The 14744-nt window shown below is 44.1% G+C and overlaps 1 protein-coding gene across 2 annotated transcripts in view; it reads left to right on the top strand.

Moving 5' to 3' along the window:
* The first annotated feature begins 1068 nt into the window (after positions 1-1068).
* Positions 1069-14744, top strand: part of LOC122778359 (A disintegrin and metalloproteinase with thrombospondin motifs 2-like) — a 102389-nt gene continuing 88713 nt past the window's right edge. For both annotated transcript variants that reach the window (XM_044040144.1, XM_044040143.1), the window contains exons 1-2: positions 1069-1328; positions 2798-3222. In XM_044040144.1, coding sequence (XP_043896079.1) covers positions 1241-1328; positions 2798-3222 — 513 coding nt within the window. In that variant the 5' untranslated portion in view covers positions 1069-1240. The remainder of the gene's footprint in view (positions 1329-2797; positions 3223-14744) is intronic.

Raw genomic sequence — 14744 nt, 5'->3', positions numbered from 1 at the left:
CTAGATTAATCATGATAATATAGGAATCGATTAATTGAGTAATAATACACTTAATTTGCAAAGCACCTTTCATGCAAGGATTGCAGCTCAAAGTGTTTCACAATAAAAGGGAAATCCAATTTAAAAAGCAACAATAGAACACAACACAGGGTGAAATGCAAAGGAAAAGTTTAAAGTCAAAAAGTAAAAACCTTATTTTAACTTTGAAATAAAACAAAACTGTAAAATACAACACAGGGCGAGTAGTCGTTTCAGCGCTATAGTTGATGTTGTTACGTCTGACACAGTGTTGAGTAGTTGTTTATCAGCTGTCTTGTACCTGCTGCTGTTATTGTGTTATGATGACTAAATCTGAAAATGAAGTATGCACTGCGAGCATTTTGGTTTGGTTCAAATCCCTATTTTTCTTAATGCCACTGATTAAACGCAGCAATAACAATATGAGGTTAGTGGTTCAGAGGAGTAAATGATGCTTTAAACAGAACAGAACAGTGCAGGTTAGGGCTCTTAAAGATTTCTCTCTGGTTTTTTTTTCTCTTTTCCTCCTGGCTTAAAATTGGGCCCATGGGCCCTACAAAAAAAACTGAGTGCGTCTGCGCCATTGAGCCACAAGGGGCGCTGCTGCTCGGCCATCTGCAGGCCCACCTCGGGACGCTTGACGAGATGTACAAAGTTTATGCGAGGATATGCGGGAGCAGAGGAACACGGAGCTGTGGAACAGTGTGTGTGTGTTAATGATCCCGAAAAAGCAAAAGTCACACACACAGTGAACGTGTGGCGACGCAGCTTGATTATTAACTGTACTGCATTTGTGGTGTTTGAGTGCTGTCAGTCAGTCCAGCCCATCCTCTCTCTCGTGCGCGCGCGTACGTACCTGCCTGTGTGTGTGTGTGTGTGTAGTCGGAAGAGTTGTCGGAGCACTAAGGCAAAGAGTGGGAGAGCACGCACAATGAGAGAGAGGGGAGTTGAGAGAAAGAGAGAGAGACACACTGAGGAGGAAAGAGAGAGGAGGAGAGTTGAGTGAGAGTGTGAGTGGGAGAGAGAGAGAGTTTGTGTGTGTGTGTGTCAGAGAGAGAGAGAGAGAGAGAGAGAGAGCTCCGTCTCTCCTGGTGCACTTGGCAGTCTAGTTGCGGGCTGCTGTGCTGTTGCTGTCGTGGCGTGGCTGGTCGCGCCAGGCGGGGAACTTCACCACACTGGAGCCCGGAGTCCCACTCTCTCACCTGCGCAGTTCGGAGCTGCCATGGGTCTCTCGCCTGGATTTACTGTCCTAATAATTCTGCCGGCCTTTCTGCTGCACACAAGCGGCCTCTACATCGCCAGTAGCGTTGGTAGGTACAGTCCAGTTAAACGTGGTCAGTGTTTATGTTGTTATCTCTCATCAGCAGCAGCAGCAGCAGCAGCAGAACAGAGCAGAGGATCCTCCTCATCCCACTACAGGAGCGCACTGAGAAGTGCAGCAGAGCACAGCAGCAGAGCTCTGTCCGGTCTATGACTGTGGTTTTTTTTTTTTTGTTTTTCTGTTTTTTTTAAACAAAAAAACAAAAAACCCTGCTCTGCTTTTGCAGTTGTTGTAACTTCTGTGTGTCCCGCTGTGCAGGTGACGGGGACTTTGTGACTGTTGTGATGCTTTTGCTGCGCCGTGCATGAGAGATGTTTGTCGGCTGTGGTGTGAAAGGGCATCAGATACTCAGGTTTACTGTCGGCTTATTTACACGGAGGCAGACAAACACCTAAATCGGCCGCTGTCGCATCTATCGATCTGTCACAAGACGCTGGAGTCAGATGTCGGAGTATTGATCTCACACGTTATCAAATCACTCCTCCAACATGGGAGCGCTGGATTTATGAGCAGTGTGTGTGTGTGTGTTTTTTTTTAATCTGTCAGCAAACTTTATAGATTAAATATGATAGGCCTGTGTCATTAAATAAACAGTTATTATAATAATTGCAAGTGCACCTGTAGACCAAATACAAGGTGATTGCGTTAATTGCGCTGCACTCAGTGCACTTAGTTGTGTGTCTGTGTGAAGCATCTGCAGGTCGCCTCCATCATGCACATGTGTTTCCACTGTCACATATATGCACACACGCGCACACATTACTGAATGCACGAGCTGCTATTTAATGGAATCACTTTTAAAACATGTTGTTAAAAAAACATTTAGATGTTGTCATTTTAATTTAAAGCGTTGCTTGACGGATTTGTAGTAGTCAGTTTTTTTTTTTCCCTCCCCCCGAATTCAGTAGCTGTCGAGGTTATGGAAATCATTTTTTCCTGATAGTGAGAAAACAGCGCGAGAACGCCGCAATTATCACTTTGCTCTTGTGTTGGCTTTCCTGTTGACGGTGGAAGGGCACAGAAGGTGTCAGGAGCGCAGCGCGCACTGCTGAGGCTGCCGTTTCCAAACGCGCGGTGCCGAGCACCAGGGTCGCCTCTGGGCTCATGGGTGGGGCTGTGAATGTTTGTGCGCGTGCACGTGCAAAATGTTACTGTTTTAATTCCCTTATTGTATGACTGTAATGCGCAATTGACGCAATTTAGAATATGGAATAAATAACTCCATTGCATGTTTGACATTTTTCTAATCCCCTATTTTTCCTCCCACTTATTTTTTCCATCCTCCTCCTCCTCTTCTTCTACCCATGATTCTCCACTCTTCTCCCCATACTTCTCTCATGACGTCTCTCATTCCTTTGGTTTCTTTTTCTTATCTTTCCCTCTTGTCATTGCCTATATTTTCACATCTTACTCAACAACCTTCCCCCCTCTCTCTCCCCCAAACTTTCCTGTACGCAGACTCCCTGCAGCATGTACTGGGGGAGTATGGACTGGTGAGGCCAATCAGTGTGGATGCAGAGGGCCGCTTCCTGTCACACGCAGTTTCGGCTGACCATATGGCAGGAGGGCAGTCCCGTAGGCGCTGGAGGAGGGAGGTAGGAGTAGGCGATGGTGAGTGGGAAGGACCAAGGGGAGTCGAGGAGGACCAAGATCCCAAGGCCCGTCGGGAAAGACTTTACTACAATGTCACCATCTTCGGCCGGGAGTTCCACCTGCGCCTGCGCCACAATGCCAGGCTGGTGGCCCCCGGAGCCAAGATAGAGTGGCGTGATGACAGCGACAGCACTCGGCACACTGAGCCACTGCAAGATGAATGCGTGTACGTGGGTGACATCACAGACACGCCAGGAGCCACTGTGGCCATCAGCAACTGTAACGGCCTGGTGAGTGGACCTGCTATGTTACCCGTGCTCCTGTATAATGATAGTGTTGCAAAAGGGTGAAAAACCGGGACGGGAGCAGATGACGAAGCTCTTGAGGTTTGCAGGTGAACTCTGTGCTAGAAATAGCAGAAATGTTTGGCCCTTGACCCTTGTCTGTGTCCCTGCTGAGTCCTCCTGACTGACCCTGCAGCTCAGAGGTTGCCTGCAGTTTTCTGTCTGTATCTGTGAACTGGCTGCAGTCACCTGGAGAAAAACCTGAGTCATGTTTTAATCCCTCTGTCCTCTGCCCTTTTAGTTAAGTCATGCAAATAGGAGAAGAGTTTGTTTGACAGATCACAATGCTTTTAAAATGATATTTGGTTGGTGCGTTTGGTCTCTCTACACATAATTACATTTAGCATCATGACGGATGTCAATGATGTGATTTCACTGATACATTTGCCAAACCAAATTCCAAATGTTTAAATTATATACATGTCATTTTACGACCTTAAGGCATATTGCCAAAAATCAATCAATGAATGAATCAATCAACTAATTAATTAGTTAGGTACGCCTAGGATTTTATTGTCATTTGTTTGTCTGTCTGTCAGCAGCATCACTCAAATACTACGGAACAATTTCCATAGATTTTGTTTAGGTCAGGGGTTTAACCCAAAGACAAATCCCTTAAATCTTGAACGTATCCTGATAAATCATGAAGATTGCTATAGTAATTGGTACGTAGCAATTTGAACCTCTTCACCTGTTTGTTTGCAAGTCAATTTTAATTGACATTTAAATTGTCATACAATTACCAGCCAAAATCGATAATAATAACAGTGATAATATTTTTGAAAAAGAGGTCTGGTGTTGGTGTCCGCTGCTGCTGCTGCTGATGAACTGAGGGAAAGGAAAAGATGGGGAAAAAAATGCATTTACAACATGCTTTTGCATGCAGGCGGGTGGAGTTAGAGATGAAACCTCTGACTTTTCCTCTTAGGAAGGATGGAGGTATGTGAGAGTTACTGAGCCTACGGGGCAGAGGCAAACAAGCAAGTGAAGAAAAAAGTGTATCGCGAATGATAAAATTAGTGGGAGGAGTATTTCTCATTAGGAAAAGTGTTCATTAGTCAGCCACATCAGCCCACCACTGAAGCTGAGCAGCAGCAACTGGATCCGTTTAGGGTTGAGGACACTGGGGACCGAGTGAGCAGCTGAGAGAGCAGGCAGGGAGCCAGGACAGCACAGGCCTGACATGCCCACTTAGCCTGACATCAGTCAGAGGCAACTCTGCTGCTGCTGCTGCTGCTGCTGCTGCCGCCGCCGCCACCGGTCATTTCTCTCCCCAACCAAGGAAGTAACTGTTAAAGTGTAACTGGTTCTAGATAAAAGTTCAACACCCGTTTGTTCAGTAGCTGACTGCACTCATTCCATGTTTTTTTTTTAAACATTCGCATGTTTCCCTGAGAGTCCAGTTCAAACGTCGTTGACCGAGGAAACTATCCAAACCAAACTCTTTTCCAATGTCGTTTTATGACACAAGACACTATAGTTGTGCCTGCTAAAAGCTTACTGATATCAGTGCTGTAAAACCTGGGTCAAATAGTTGAAACAAAAAAAAGAAAAAAAAATGTAGTCAGCGCATTAATTATGTCCACTTACATTTAATGCGTTTCTCTCCGCCCTTGAACAGCTCATGTCATCGCTAATCAATTCTTACTACATCCTTAGACAAGACGGGAAATACAGCCAAGTTCTGTGAGGCTCTTCTTGGCTCTGGCCACATCTGCCTCTTTAAACTTATCAGAGCTGTGTGGTCCACCTCTGCCCCTGATCTGACCACTTCCTCAGTGACCCAGGCACCTGGTTAGCGTCTCTCATGCCTCGTGTTGTCCTTTAGAGCCAAGAACATCTTGCTGGCTGGGATCCAGGGTGTGTCATGAGGGAAAGCTCTAATAAATGACCAAACTAAAAGGAAACAGAGCTCGTCAAGTGTGAAGAGGGACAAATGGACAAATTAAGTTCTGGAGGGAACTGGCTTTCGAGCAGAAGCTTTGATCAGGTCGTCAGTTGCACGGATGCTATAGAGGAGGTAGTACTGCACTGTAGTGTGCTGTGTGTTAGTGAAGTCTGAGACGGTTGCAGGGCAAAATGAAATCAAACTCAGATGTGCACAATGTTGAACCACATGACAGAAACCAGAACAAGGCAAAAATTAGCAGGAGGTTTCCACTTTGCGTGTGTTTGTCTGAATTTATTTTGGAGACATTTGTACTGCATTCATGTTTATTTGTATTTTCTTTTTTTTTTCTTGTTTTTTTTAGCTTTGGTACACAATCGGAGACATTTCTGACCTCACTTGTGCTCTCGCCCGCAGCCTCAGTGTTTGTTCAGAGACGTAGAGGCCGGCCTGATTCTGTGCACATGTGGGTGTGAGGTCAGGTGCATTCTGTCTGTTTTAAGATCATCTGTGGAATTTGCCTTTCAGCAGATTTCCTGATCTTTCCTCTTCCCCGAGACATATTTACAGAAGACAGAGCGTTGTATAATTACTGAGGGTTGGTTTCTATTTGACCACTGTTTAATCACAGTGTTTGTTTTAGAGTAGTCTCACTTATCTCACTTTGTGTGTATTTATATATAAATACACACAAAGAATTCTGTGCTCTGTACTAACTTATTACTCCTCAACATGATTCAATTAGGAATGCAACGTTTATGGAAAATGAAAATAGGAAAAGCCATGGTTTCACTGTTTTCCGTGTACGCTGCATTGCTATTTTTCAACACTACCCTGGAGTGGATTACATATTGTTTTGGAGAACGTTAGGTATGATGCTCGTTTTCCTGCCTTGCTGCTGTTGGTTTATATCATGCTGACACTTTGGCCGCTGTAGCTAATGAAGCCATGTAGCCATTAATGTTGAGTGGCAACAGGCATTAATGGTGTAGTTCCACGGCCGCCACTTACTATGTGAGTGTGGTCCATAGATATGTGTAACTGATCCTGTGGCTGTGGAGCTGGTGCACCAGACTCAAGTTTCGCCTGCAGTAACTTGTCATTTTCCTCACTGTTGCCCACTGCTGCACTAAAATCCCAGAAACACTCAGCGTAGGTCATGATATGTTTGACCACAGTTAAGAGTGAAATCAGTGCATATTTACACCCTTAGATTCAGTCTCCTCTCTTGAGTAAGCAAAAGCACTTAGTGGAATGGAGATAAATGTTCACCAGCAAAGCTTTAGGCAGGTTTGTAAAGCAAAACACATATCGTGTCTAATAAAATTTAAAATTCCCCAAAAAAGAGAACGGAAAATTAAAAATGAACAGTCGTAAATAGCCATGCTGTTGCAGGATGAGACACATATGTCCTCACATCCTAAATCTTCCATTTGTTCCCAAACCGTACCACGGGATCTGGGGTAAAATAGGGTTCTAACGAATGGCAGGGCAGCTCCAGGTTACGAGATCCACCTGGGTAAAAGAAGTGGAAAAGAGGAAATTTGTTACCTGTCATCTATGGGCTCACTCATAAAATCCAGGTGGATACACACCTGGATGACAAGACATATGTTTCCACAGCTGTGACGCACATTAAACACCTTCACGCATGCATGTAGTAAACACACCTTTGCTGTGTGGGAAACATGTGCCCCATTACACACATGATAAACCTGGTAGGGAGGCAGGGAGAGAAAATGGTAGTCAAAGGCAGACTTCTCCTCGTCTGTCTTTACCTCACTGCATCACAAAAACCATCGCACACATTTTCCCCTATTGTTTCCATCGCTCGTTTTCTCTCACTCTTTTCGTTTGTCTCTGTCTCATGTTTCTTGGCCGGCAGCGGCAGCAGCATGCAGCGGAGAGCTCTCCTAATGATGGTATTAAAAAGAGTCGGGAAAATGACAGAGAAAGAGAAAGAAAAGGAATGTGGCAGACAGCTTTTCTTTTTTTTTCTACTCTCAAACACCCACAGATTCTCAGCTCTGGCAAAAAAAAAAAAGAAAGAGACAGCAAGAGACGGTGTTCCGATAGTGATCGCTCTTTGACTTTCATGGCAGCAGCTCTTCTCCCTAACGTTGATCAGACAAGTGGTGTTAACGGTATTGTCCACTGTTAGAGCGTGGATGCTAGAGCCAGTTACTAACCTGGAGATATTTGTCTTTTGTTGGCACATAATTAGCCTCGATTCCTGTAAAGGTGTTGCCCTTTGTATATTCTGATATGCCACTTTTATGAATGGCTTTTTGCTTCACTTGTGTTGTTCGTGCACAGCAGGAATGCAGCCATGTCGAAGCGATGTAATGATCAAAATCGCACAAATTGATAATATAAAGGTAACGAGGCCACGGCACAGGATTTATTGTGATGTTGTGATAGTCGCAGTATCTCCGAGTAGCTTGTGAAGTCCACTTGTCTGTAGTGAGTGAGATGTACTGTGATTGCTGAGGCGCTGCGTAACACAGGAGAGAGCGCTGGTAATCGTGATGACTCGCTTTGGATCATTTGTGTTTACTTGGGTGAATGTCGTTCTCTCGGATCGTCAGCTGCCCTCCAACTCACTGCACCCTCTGCCTGTCTTGTTACCATGGGGTCCAGGGCTTTTCAGCCACTGGAACTCTCTCCCACACGACATCTGCAACATTGACTCCCTTCACACCTTTAAATCCAGACTCAAGTCACACCTTTTCAGAATTGGCTTCTCCGTCTATTAATAATAATAACGAGAGTAGGACATAGATTGATGTAGTTTTCCTATTGTAATTTTTTTTGGGTGGATTTTTACGATCACGTGTGTCAATTTTTTAAGACATCACTTACAACTAAGTGATGACTATTTGACCGATTCTAAATCGATTCACAGATGTCCATATATCATTTTTTTTTAAATGTTAAATAACATAAAATAGATGAAAACCGAACACCCGGACACTTTATGGGGAGCACATAACAAAGAAGCAGGTGATGCTATTTCTCTGAGACGGCGATCCAGACACATCATCATCCATCATTTGGTCACGGGTGCATGGTTTGAAGACATTTTTCTTCTAATGATAACATTAAATATGACAATACCTTTACATCCCTAGAAGTTAGTATTATTTTGTTGCTTTCAGTAAAAAGAATCAGTCATGCCAAATGTCCATTCTTCAGCTTCAGCTTAACATAACTCTCTCCGTGTTTGCTTTATGTCAAACATGTGCTAGTTAAGTGAGATGCAGGTTGGTGTGTGACTGAATACACATGAGAAGTTTCAGAAGAGAATTCTACTGCTCAAAAAACCTGGTCATTCAGCAGTTTGATGGTAGAAATGCTTATTTGTTCCTGCCCACCACACTGTATACCCACTGTCAGCTCTGGTATTATTGACAGAGCCCGTGTTCATTTGAAAGAGGCAGCATGTAAATCATTTTACATGGTTTGTTTTGTACAGAGACCAAAAAGAGGCAGAATAATAACACAAGCGACAACAAAATCAGAAGTGACGCGCTGGAGCTTTAACAGCCAAGGCATTGACTGGAGTTGTATATACTTATTCCTCTTTATTCCTCTTTACTGAGAATAAATAATTGGAGTAAGCACAAGGATATTGTGATTGTAATATGACCAGAATGCACACACAGAGAGTAATCGGGTTTCAGTGTGTTGATAGAGACGCAGGCCAATCGCAATAATAGCCCCGGAACTACACTAAATGCCAGTGACATGGACACTTGCATCTGCTCTGCCCCTGGAATACGCTCAGTCATTACCTCCACATTAGGAGTCAATAGAGGAGGCCGCGCTGGACTGAACCAACCCATCCATCCTTCCAGCCCAGCAGTTAAGCTTGGTCAGGCATGGCAGCTCTGTGGACCCTACAGCGTGTTATTCCACCTCGGGTCACAGGATAAGCAGCTCTCAACTGTAATCAGCTCAAATTGAAATGATGACATCAATTACGGCACGACACACAACTGTTATTGACCCCAGCCCTCACTGGCTGTAGAGTGTAGGCTGTGTTTATAAAAGAGAAAAGAAAGAAAAGAAAACAGTGGAGGGGGGAGAGTGGATGAGGGACTGCAGGGCTGGAGGGAGAGCCGGGGGTAGAGAGGCCAGACTGCTGAGGCATAGTATGAATGGAGAGACCGGCAGACTGTGAGTGAGAAAGAATGAGAGAGGGAGACAAACGTGGTCTTGGTATCTGATTGCAGGTTCCACCCTGCAGTGTAGCTCCACTCAAACACACAATTACTCAATCTAGAGCTATTATCAGACAGAGAGAGAAAAGGAGAAGGAGAGGGAGAGAGTCAAACAGGGCTAACCCATTCTGAGCAACGCTACACGGAGCAAAAGAGTGCTTTTACCAGAGCTGTGATTACTGCCGCTCACTCAGTGCACTTAACCAGCTCCCTTGCCTCTCTTTCCTCTCGCTGTCTGTCACTCACAGAGTGCTGCCTCAGAGCACACGGCTGGTTTGAGTGGCTGTAATAACAGGGTTCATGTTTGGGAAAAAAAGAGAAGAGCAGTGGAACTCCACTGATTATAGGGAAACACCACTTAATGTCATGAAAACAGCAGATTATACTGATTCGATTTGTGGAGATGAACACTCAAGGTTTATACCTGGCATTTTGTAGTGAAGCGTCGCTGGTCTGGCCTCGGCTGTGTCACTGCGACGAGAGGTGGAGCGATGCTTTGTCTGTATACACGATGTCTGTAGCCAAGTGCAGATATATGATCAGATATATACAACAGTTAGATAATAACAAACGATCCACAAAATTGAAATAAATATTTCACGTAAGCATTTTTGCGGATTAGCCGTAGATTGGTCATCTACTAATTTAAAGATTGGTGTTTGATTCCAGCTCCTCTAGTCTGCATGTTGATGTGTCCTTGGGCAAGACACTTAACCCCATAATTGCCTAATGCATCCAAATTACTGGATGCGTGTAAGCATACTCCTGGTCCTGGTCCTGGTCCCGGGTAAATGGAGAGGCTTGTGTGAGGAACGTCATACGGCTTAAATAACATGCTGTGCTAAATCAGTAATGCCAAAAACATCCACTGTGACTCCCCCAAAATTGGGAGCAGCTGAAAATACTGCTCTGAACTTGCATAATATGCAGATCAACTTGTTGTGCACTTAGAACTATCTGTCAGGTTTTTGAGAACAAAATCAGTAGAAGGAAGCCAATGCAGATTTGATCGATCTGTCTCTAAATGAGATGTGGATTCTGGATATGGGACTTTGTGTTTATCACAACAATGATCTGTGCTTACGTGGCTACACGGGCCGGTCAGAAGTTCACATGATGACAGTGTTCTTCCTCTATTTCAGTCGTTGAAGTGAGTGCAGACTCTCTCTCTACAGGCAGGTAAATGATCTTTTTGACAAGTGGTGAAGACTGATTATAGGGAGACACTCCAGCTACAGGTCAGATGCACTCCTTATGTGCACAATGAAGGACAAAAGACATTTTATCTTGACGTGCATTGTCGATAAATGGACAATGCATGTCAAGATAAAATGTCTTTTGTCCTTCATTGTGCACATAAAGAGTGCATCTAACAATGAAAGCCACTGTGCTGTACCAGGGATAAAAATTTCATGAAATATATGACATCCATCAGACCAAAAGCTCTATGACTTACAAGGGTATAAAAACATTATTCTGCGGTCTGAAATAGAATAAGTTATAAAATAGAGAATAGACCGAGCCGTATTGGACATGTCCTATAGCTGCCACCCGTATGTCTGTCAGTCCTGCAGGCCACAGGGTCGTGCAGGAAACTAATCGATGCCGGCCACATCAGCAGTTCTCTAGCTAATAGGCCAAAGCAGCCTCTGTGGCAAAACCTCAGAACGGGATGAGGACGTTTCCTTTTGTTGCGGCACCTTAACAAAACCCTCGGCCTTCCTACCTGTGGCTGACCGAGCCCGTGTTTGCCGTGGACCACGCTGTTTTCACTCCCAGTGTTCTTAAACCTTCCACTCGTCTGCAAGTTCTCCCCCCCCCCACACACACACACACACACACATAATCCCCACAAACAAAACACAACATCAGAGAAAAACAGAGAGGAAGAGACAGGAAGAGGGAATGTCAGGAGGGAGGAAGGTTACGTGGAAGAAAAACAAGAGAAACACAAAGGGGGAAAGCAGGCAGAGTGAGGGAGGGGGGATTTTGATGTGCCCAAACCTGAACACACATCATCATAACCGTCACCATTTGCTCAGTGTTTTTAATGTGCTTGATTAACATGAAGAATTAGTTTATTGCACTTCATTGCTGCATGTTTTGACTGAGTGTCTAATTGGACTCCCTAGTTTCTAAAACAATACATGTGCAATTTTTGCCCTAGCTTGATTTAATAACTTGCATTTGTTCTTCCTCTGGGTCGATTTGTATATTCTGTTTGCATGTTCCTTAATAGAACAAAACAGTGCGTACGGTTGAAAATCATTGTGCCCAGTGCGGCAGGCAGCTAAGCAGCAGGAATCACACCTTATAACACAAACTCACACCCTGCTCATCGTACTAAGGCAGCTTTTTTTGTTGTTTTCAGCAACAGAGAAATAATCACTTTTTCCTCTCTGTGTGTATTATATTTAGGGATTTTTGCCAGTGTGATAGGACCAGGGGAATTGTTAGCGCACCAGTGTATGTCGTATATTATATAATAGTATGGTGTATATTCTAATAACTGACTCTGTGGGGGCTGGAGTGAAGCAGCAGAAACAAAGAAACACATCTAGCACTTTGATCACTGTAACAGCTCGTCTGCCTGCCAGTGCAAAGCTGTGGATACTGCCTGACAATTATATCATCTGTTTGCCGAGATCTAATGGAGGCATTGAGATGACCTTGCCCATATAGCGCCATGTGAGACTGAGTTACCGTGTAGTCCAGAGACAGGACCGAGCAACTATGTCTCTGTATCTGTCACTAGTAGTTACTAGTTACTGTCATCCCCATTAGCTCAGCTGGTAAGTTTGCAACTATAGCTGTGACGGACAGATATTATGCATTCACCTCCTGTTATGTTATTAAATCTGACTCCACATGTGAAAGAAAGGCAGAATTGTGTCATTTGTTCACTCCTGTGTGGCTAAGATTTGTTTACATTGCCATTTAGAAATGATAATTGTGACAATGAAAATGAACATAAAACAGTGCACTTGCATGTAACTATTACATGCATTTTAAACTAAACGGTCTACGGTCTTCTATTTCCTGGGGTTCTCACCTGTTTCCTGTTCCCACCAGAATTATATGAACTTCAAACTGAAAATCTATGTGAAACGTACAATACGTAAAGCAAAATCTCGAAATGTGCACAATTTGACAACCTTCTAGCTCAGCTCCCATTGGCTCTCACGTCATTCAAACACAGGTACAATCCCACAGTTAAAATCCCAAATTTATGATGATATATGTTTGAGGGCTTGCTGCTCATTCCAGCATATAGTTCTAAAAAGTGATGGAGGTCCATGTGGCTTATTATGTTTTTTGGGGGGTAAGATCAGACCAATGCCCTCATATCACTTCTGCTCTGCTGAAGTGTCCTTGAGCAAAGGTCCTTGCCAGCTCCAAACTCCTGCTTGACATCAGCTGGTTACTTCTGACCTTGCGAGAACAAGGAAGAAGAAAAGGCCTGCAGGGATCAACAAGGATGCATGTTCTTACTGCACTGTTTGTGCATGTGTGTGAATGCTGTGTCGTTTCCTCACATTGCTTTAAGTGCTCATGTTATTAAAAGATTAAAAAAAAGAAGATAAAAACGGGGCTTTAATCTGACTTTGCCTGATTGTTTATCTTTTTGGCCATAATCAAAATTATGCATCGTCATGTGTAGCTCCCGTCCTCACCCTCTCTCTCACACATACACACACACACACAGGCGCGCGCACACAGCCTCTCTTACAGTGCAATGATTGACAGTTTCACTCGGAACACAAAGGGATTTTTCTTTTCCTCGCGAGCTAATCCTTGCCTCTCTATCACGCACACTGACACACAGACACACTGGGGAGAAGGGACTTATTGTCAGTTTGTGCTTCATCTCCACAGTTCATTTCAAATCCTCCTTCTCACTTTCTGTGCCGTCTCCCCACGTCCTCCCTCTCCATTCTACACAATCACACCATTCAGACCTGTCCCGGCCTTGGGGACACGTTTAGATGGTGATTTGGCCACAGTGTGTGGGACGCCGGCAACATAGTGAGAATGAAGGGAGACTGCTGGATGAATGAGATCCTCTCCTCTCCTCCTCCTCTCGTGTGGTTGCAGGACAGGTGTGTCTGCACCTGACTCTGATGTGATGTGACAGTATGCTCCTCTCTATCCTTTTTGCTGGTGTGTGACAGCACGGAGCTGCCGTCCGCCTCCATCTCTTGCCCGTTCCATCTACTCGTTTCTCTCATCGGTTGGAGGGGAAATAAAAAAAAAACTATTTCAGTGCACACTCCTGTTCAAACCTCCCGTGTGTATGCACTTTGGCGTGTCGCAGAGATGAAATATTTCCCTGAAAATTTGACTTTTTTTTTGGATTGTCCTGCGACACTTTATCGCAGGAATCCCAGGAAATGAACTGACTGTCTTTTTTTAAGTACAACTTCTGCTTCATTTCAAACACAGAATATAACAAAATGAATGTGATCCGAACCAGATTGTTGTGCTTAAATGACGTGTAATTAAAATGTGGTATTGCGTGTAGTATGAATAGCTGTTTGATATAGATCTTTCCCATGTCACTAGTTCTGCCAGTGTGCTGTGTTTCTAGAAAAAGTAGGATTCCAATGTTCTTGCATGCTCTGGTGACCTTTCACTTTCGGTTTTATCACGCTGAGATCACAAATGTCACCGATTGTTGAACCTCCGGCATGTTTCATCACTTGTTCACAGACCGTGATCTTTCCATCTTCGGTGGACACTCGTTTGAAGTCGTTTGTGGACATCCTGTCATACAGTACATGTTAGCAGTGTCACTAACCACAGACCCCGCCCAGAGAATTAACCCTTTAACACCTAAGCCTCAAAATGTCCAATGTTACAATTTACTGCATGTTAAAATAGTGTATTAACAAATTAAATGAAGAAAAACAAACACTGTAATTGTACATGAACACTAGACATTTGAACAGTATATAACATATTTAAAGTAACATGTTTGAGTTATGTACAGGCGTTTTTCCAACTCTCTCCTCTCTGGTGACAAAGACTCTGATAAGCCGGCTTCCTGCAACAGCGCGAGTGAAATTACCGTAATAACCGCACGTCGGCTTTGACTTGCAGCTTCTCAGCATTCACAAACCGTAGCATTATTACGGTGATGCAAAGTGCGCATGCGCAAAACATGTCGTCTGCGATGCGCTCGTGTTAAAGGGTTAAACATGTTGGCTCAGTTTTATCAGCGCGCACATGCAGTGTGCAGCTCACTCTCAGTCCCACTGTTGTGGTTCGGCACAAGACGCCACAGCCTCCTCCTCGGGAGCAATAATAAAAATATGTAGGGTGTAAAATTTTAGTATATTTTGAATCGGTGCCCACAG

The sequence above is a fragment of the Solea senegalensis genome, linkage group LG12, assembly GCF_019176455.1.
Source record: "Solea senegalensis isolate Sse05_10M linkage group LG12, IFAPA_SoseM_1, whole genome shotgun sequence".
Lineage (NCBI taxonomy): Eukaryota > Metazoa > Chordata > Actinopteri > Pleuronectiformes > Soleidae > Solea > Solea senegalensis.
This window is presented reverse-complemented; position numbering and strand designations above follow the sequence as displayed.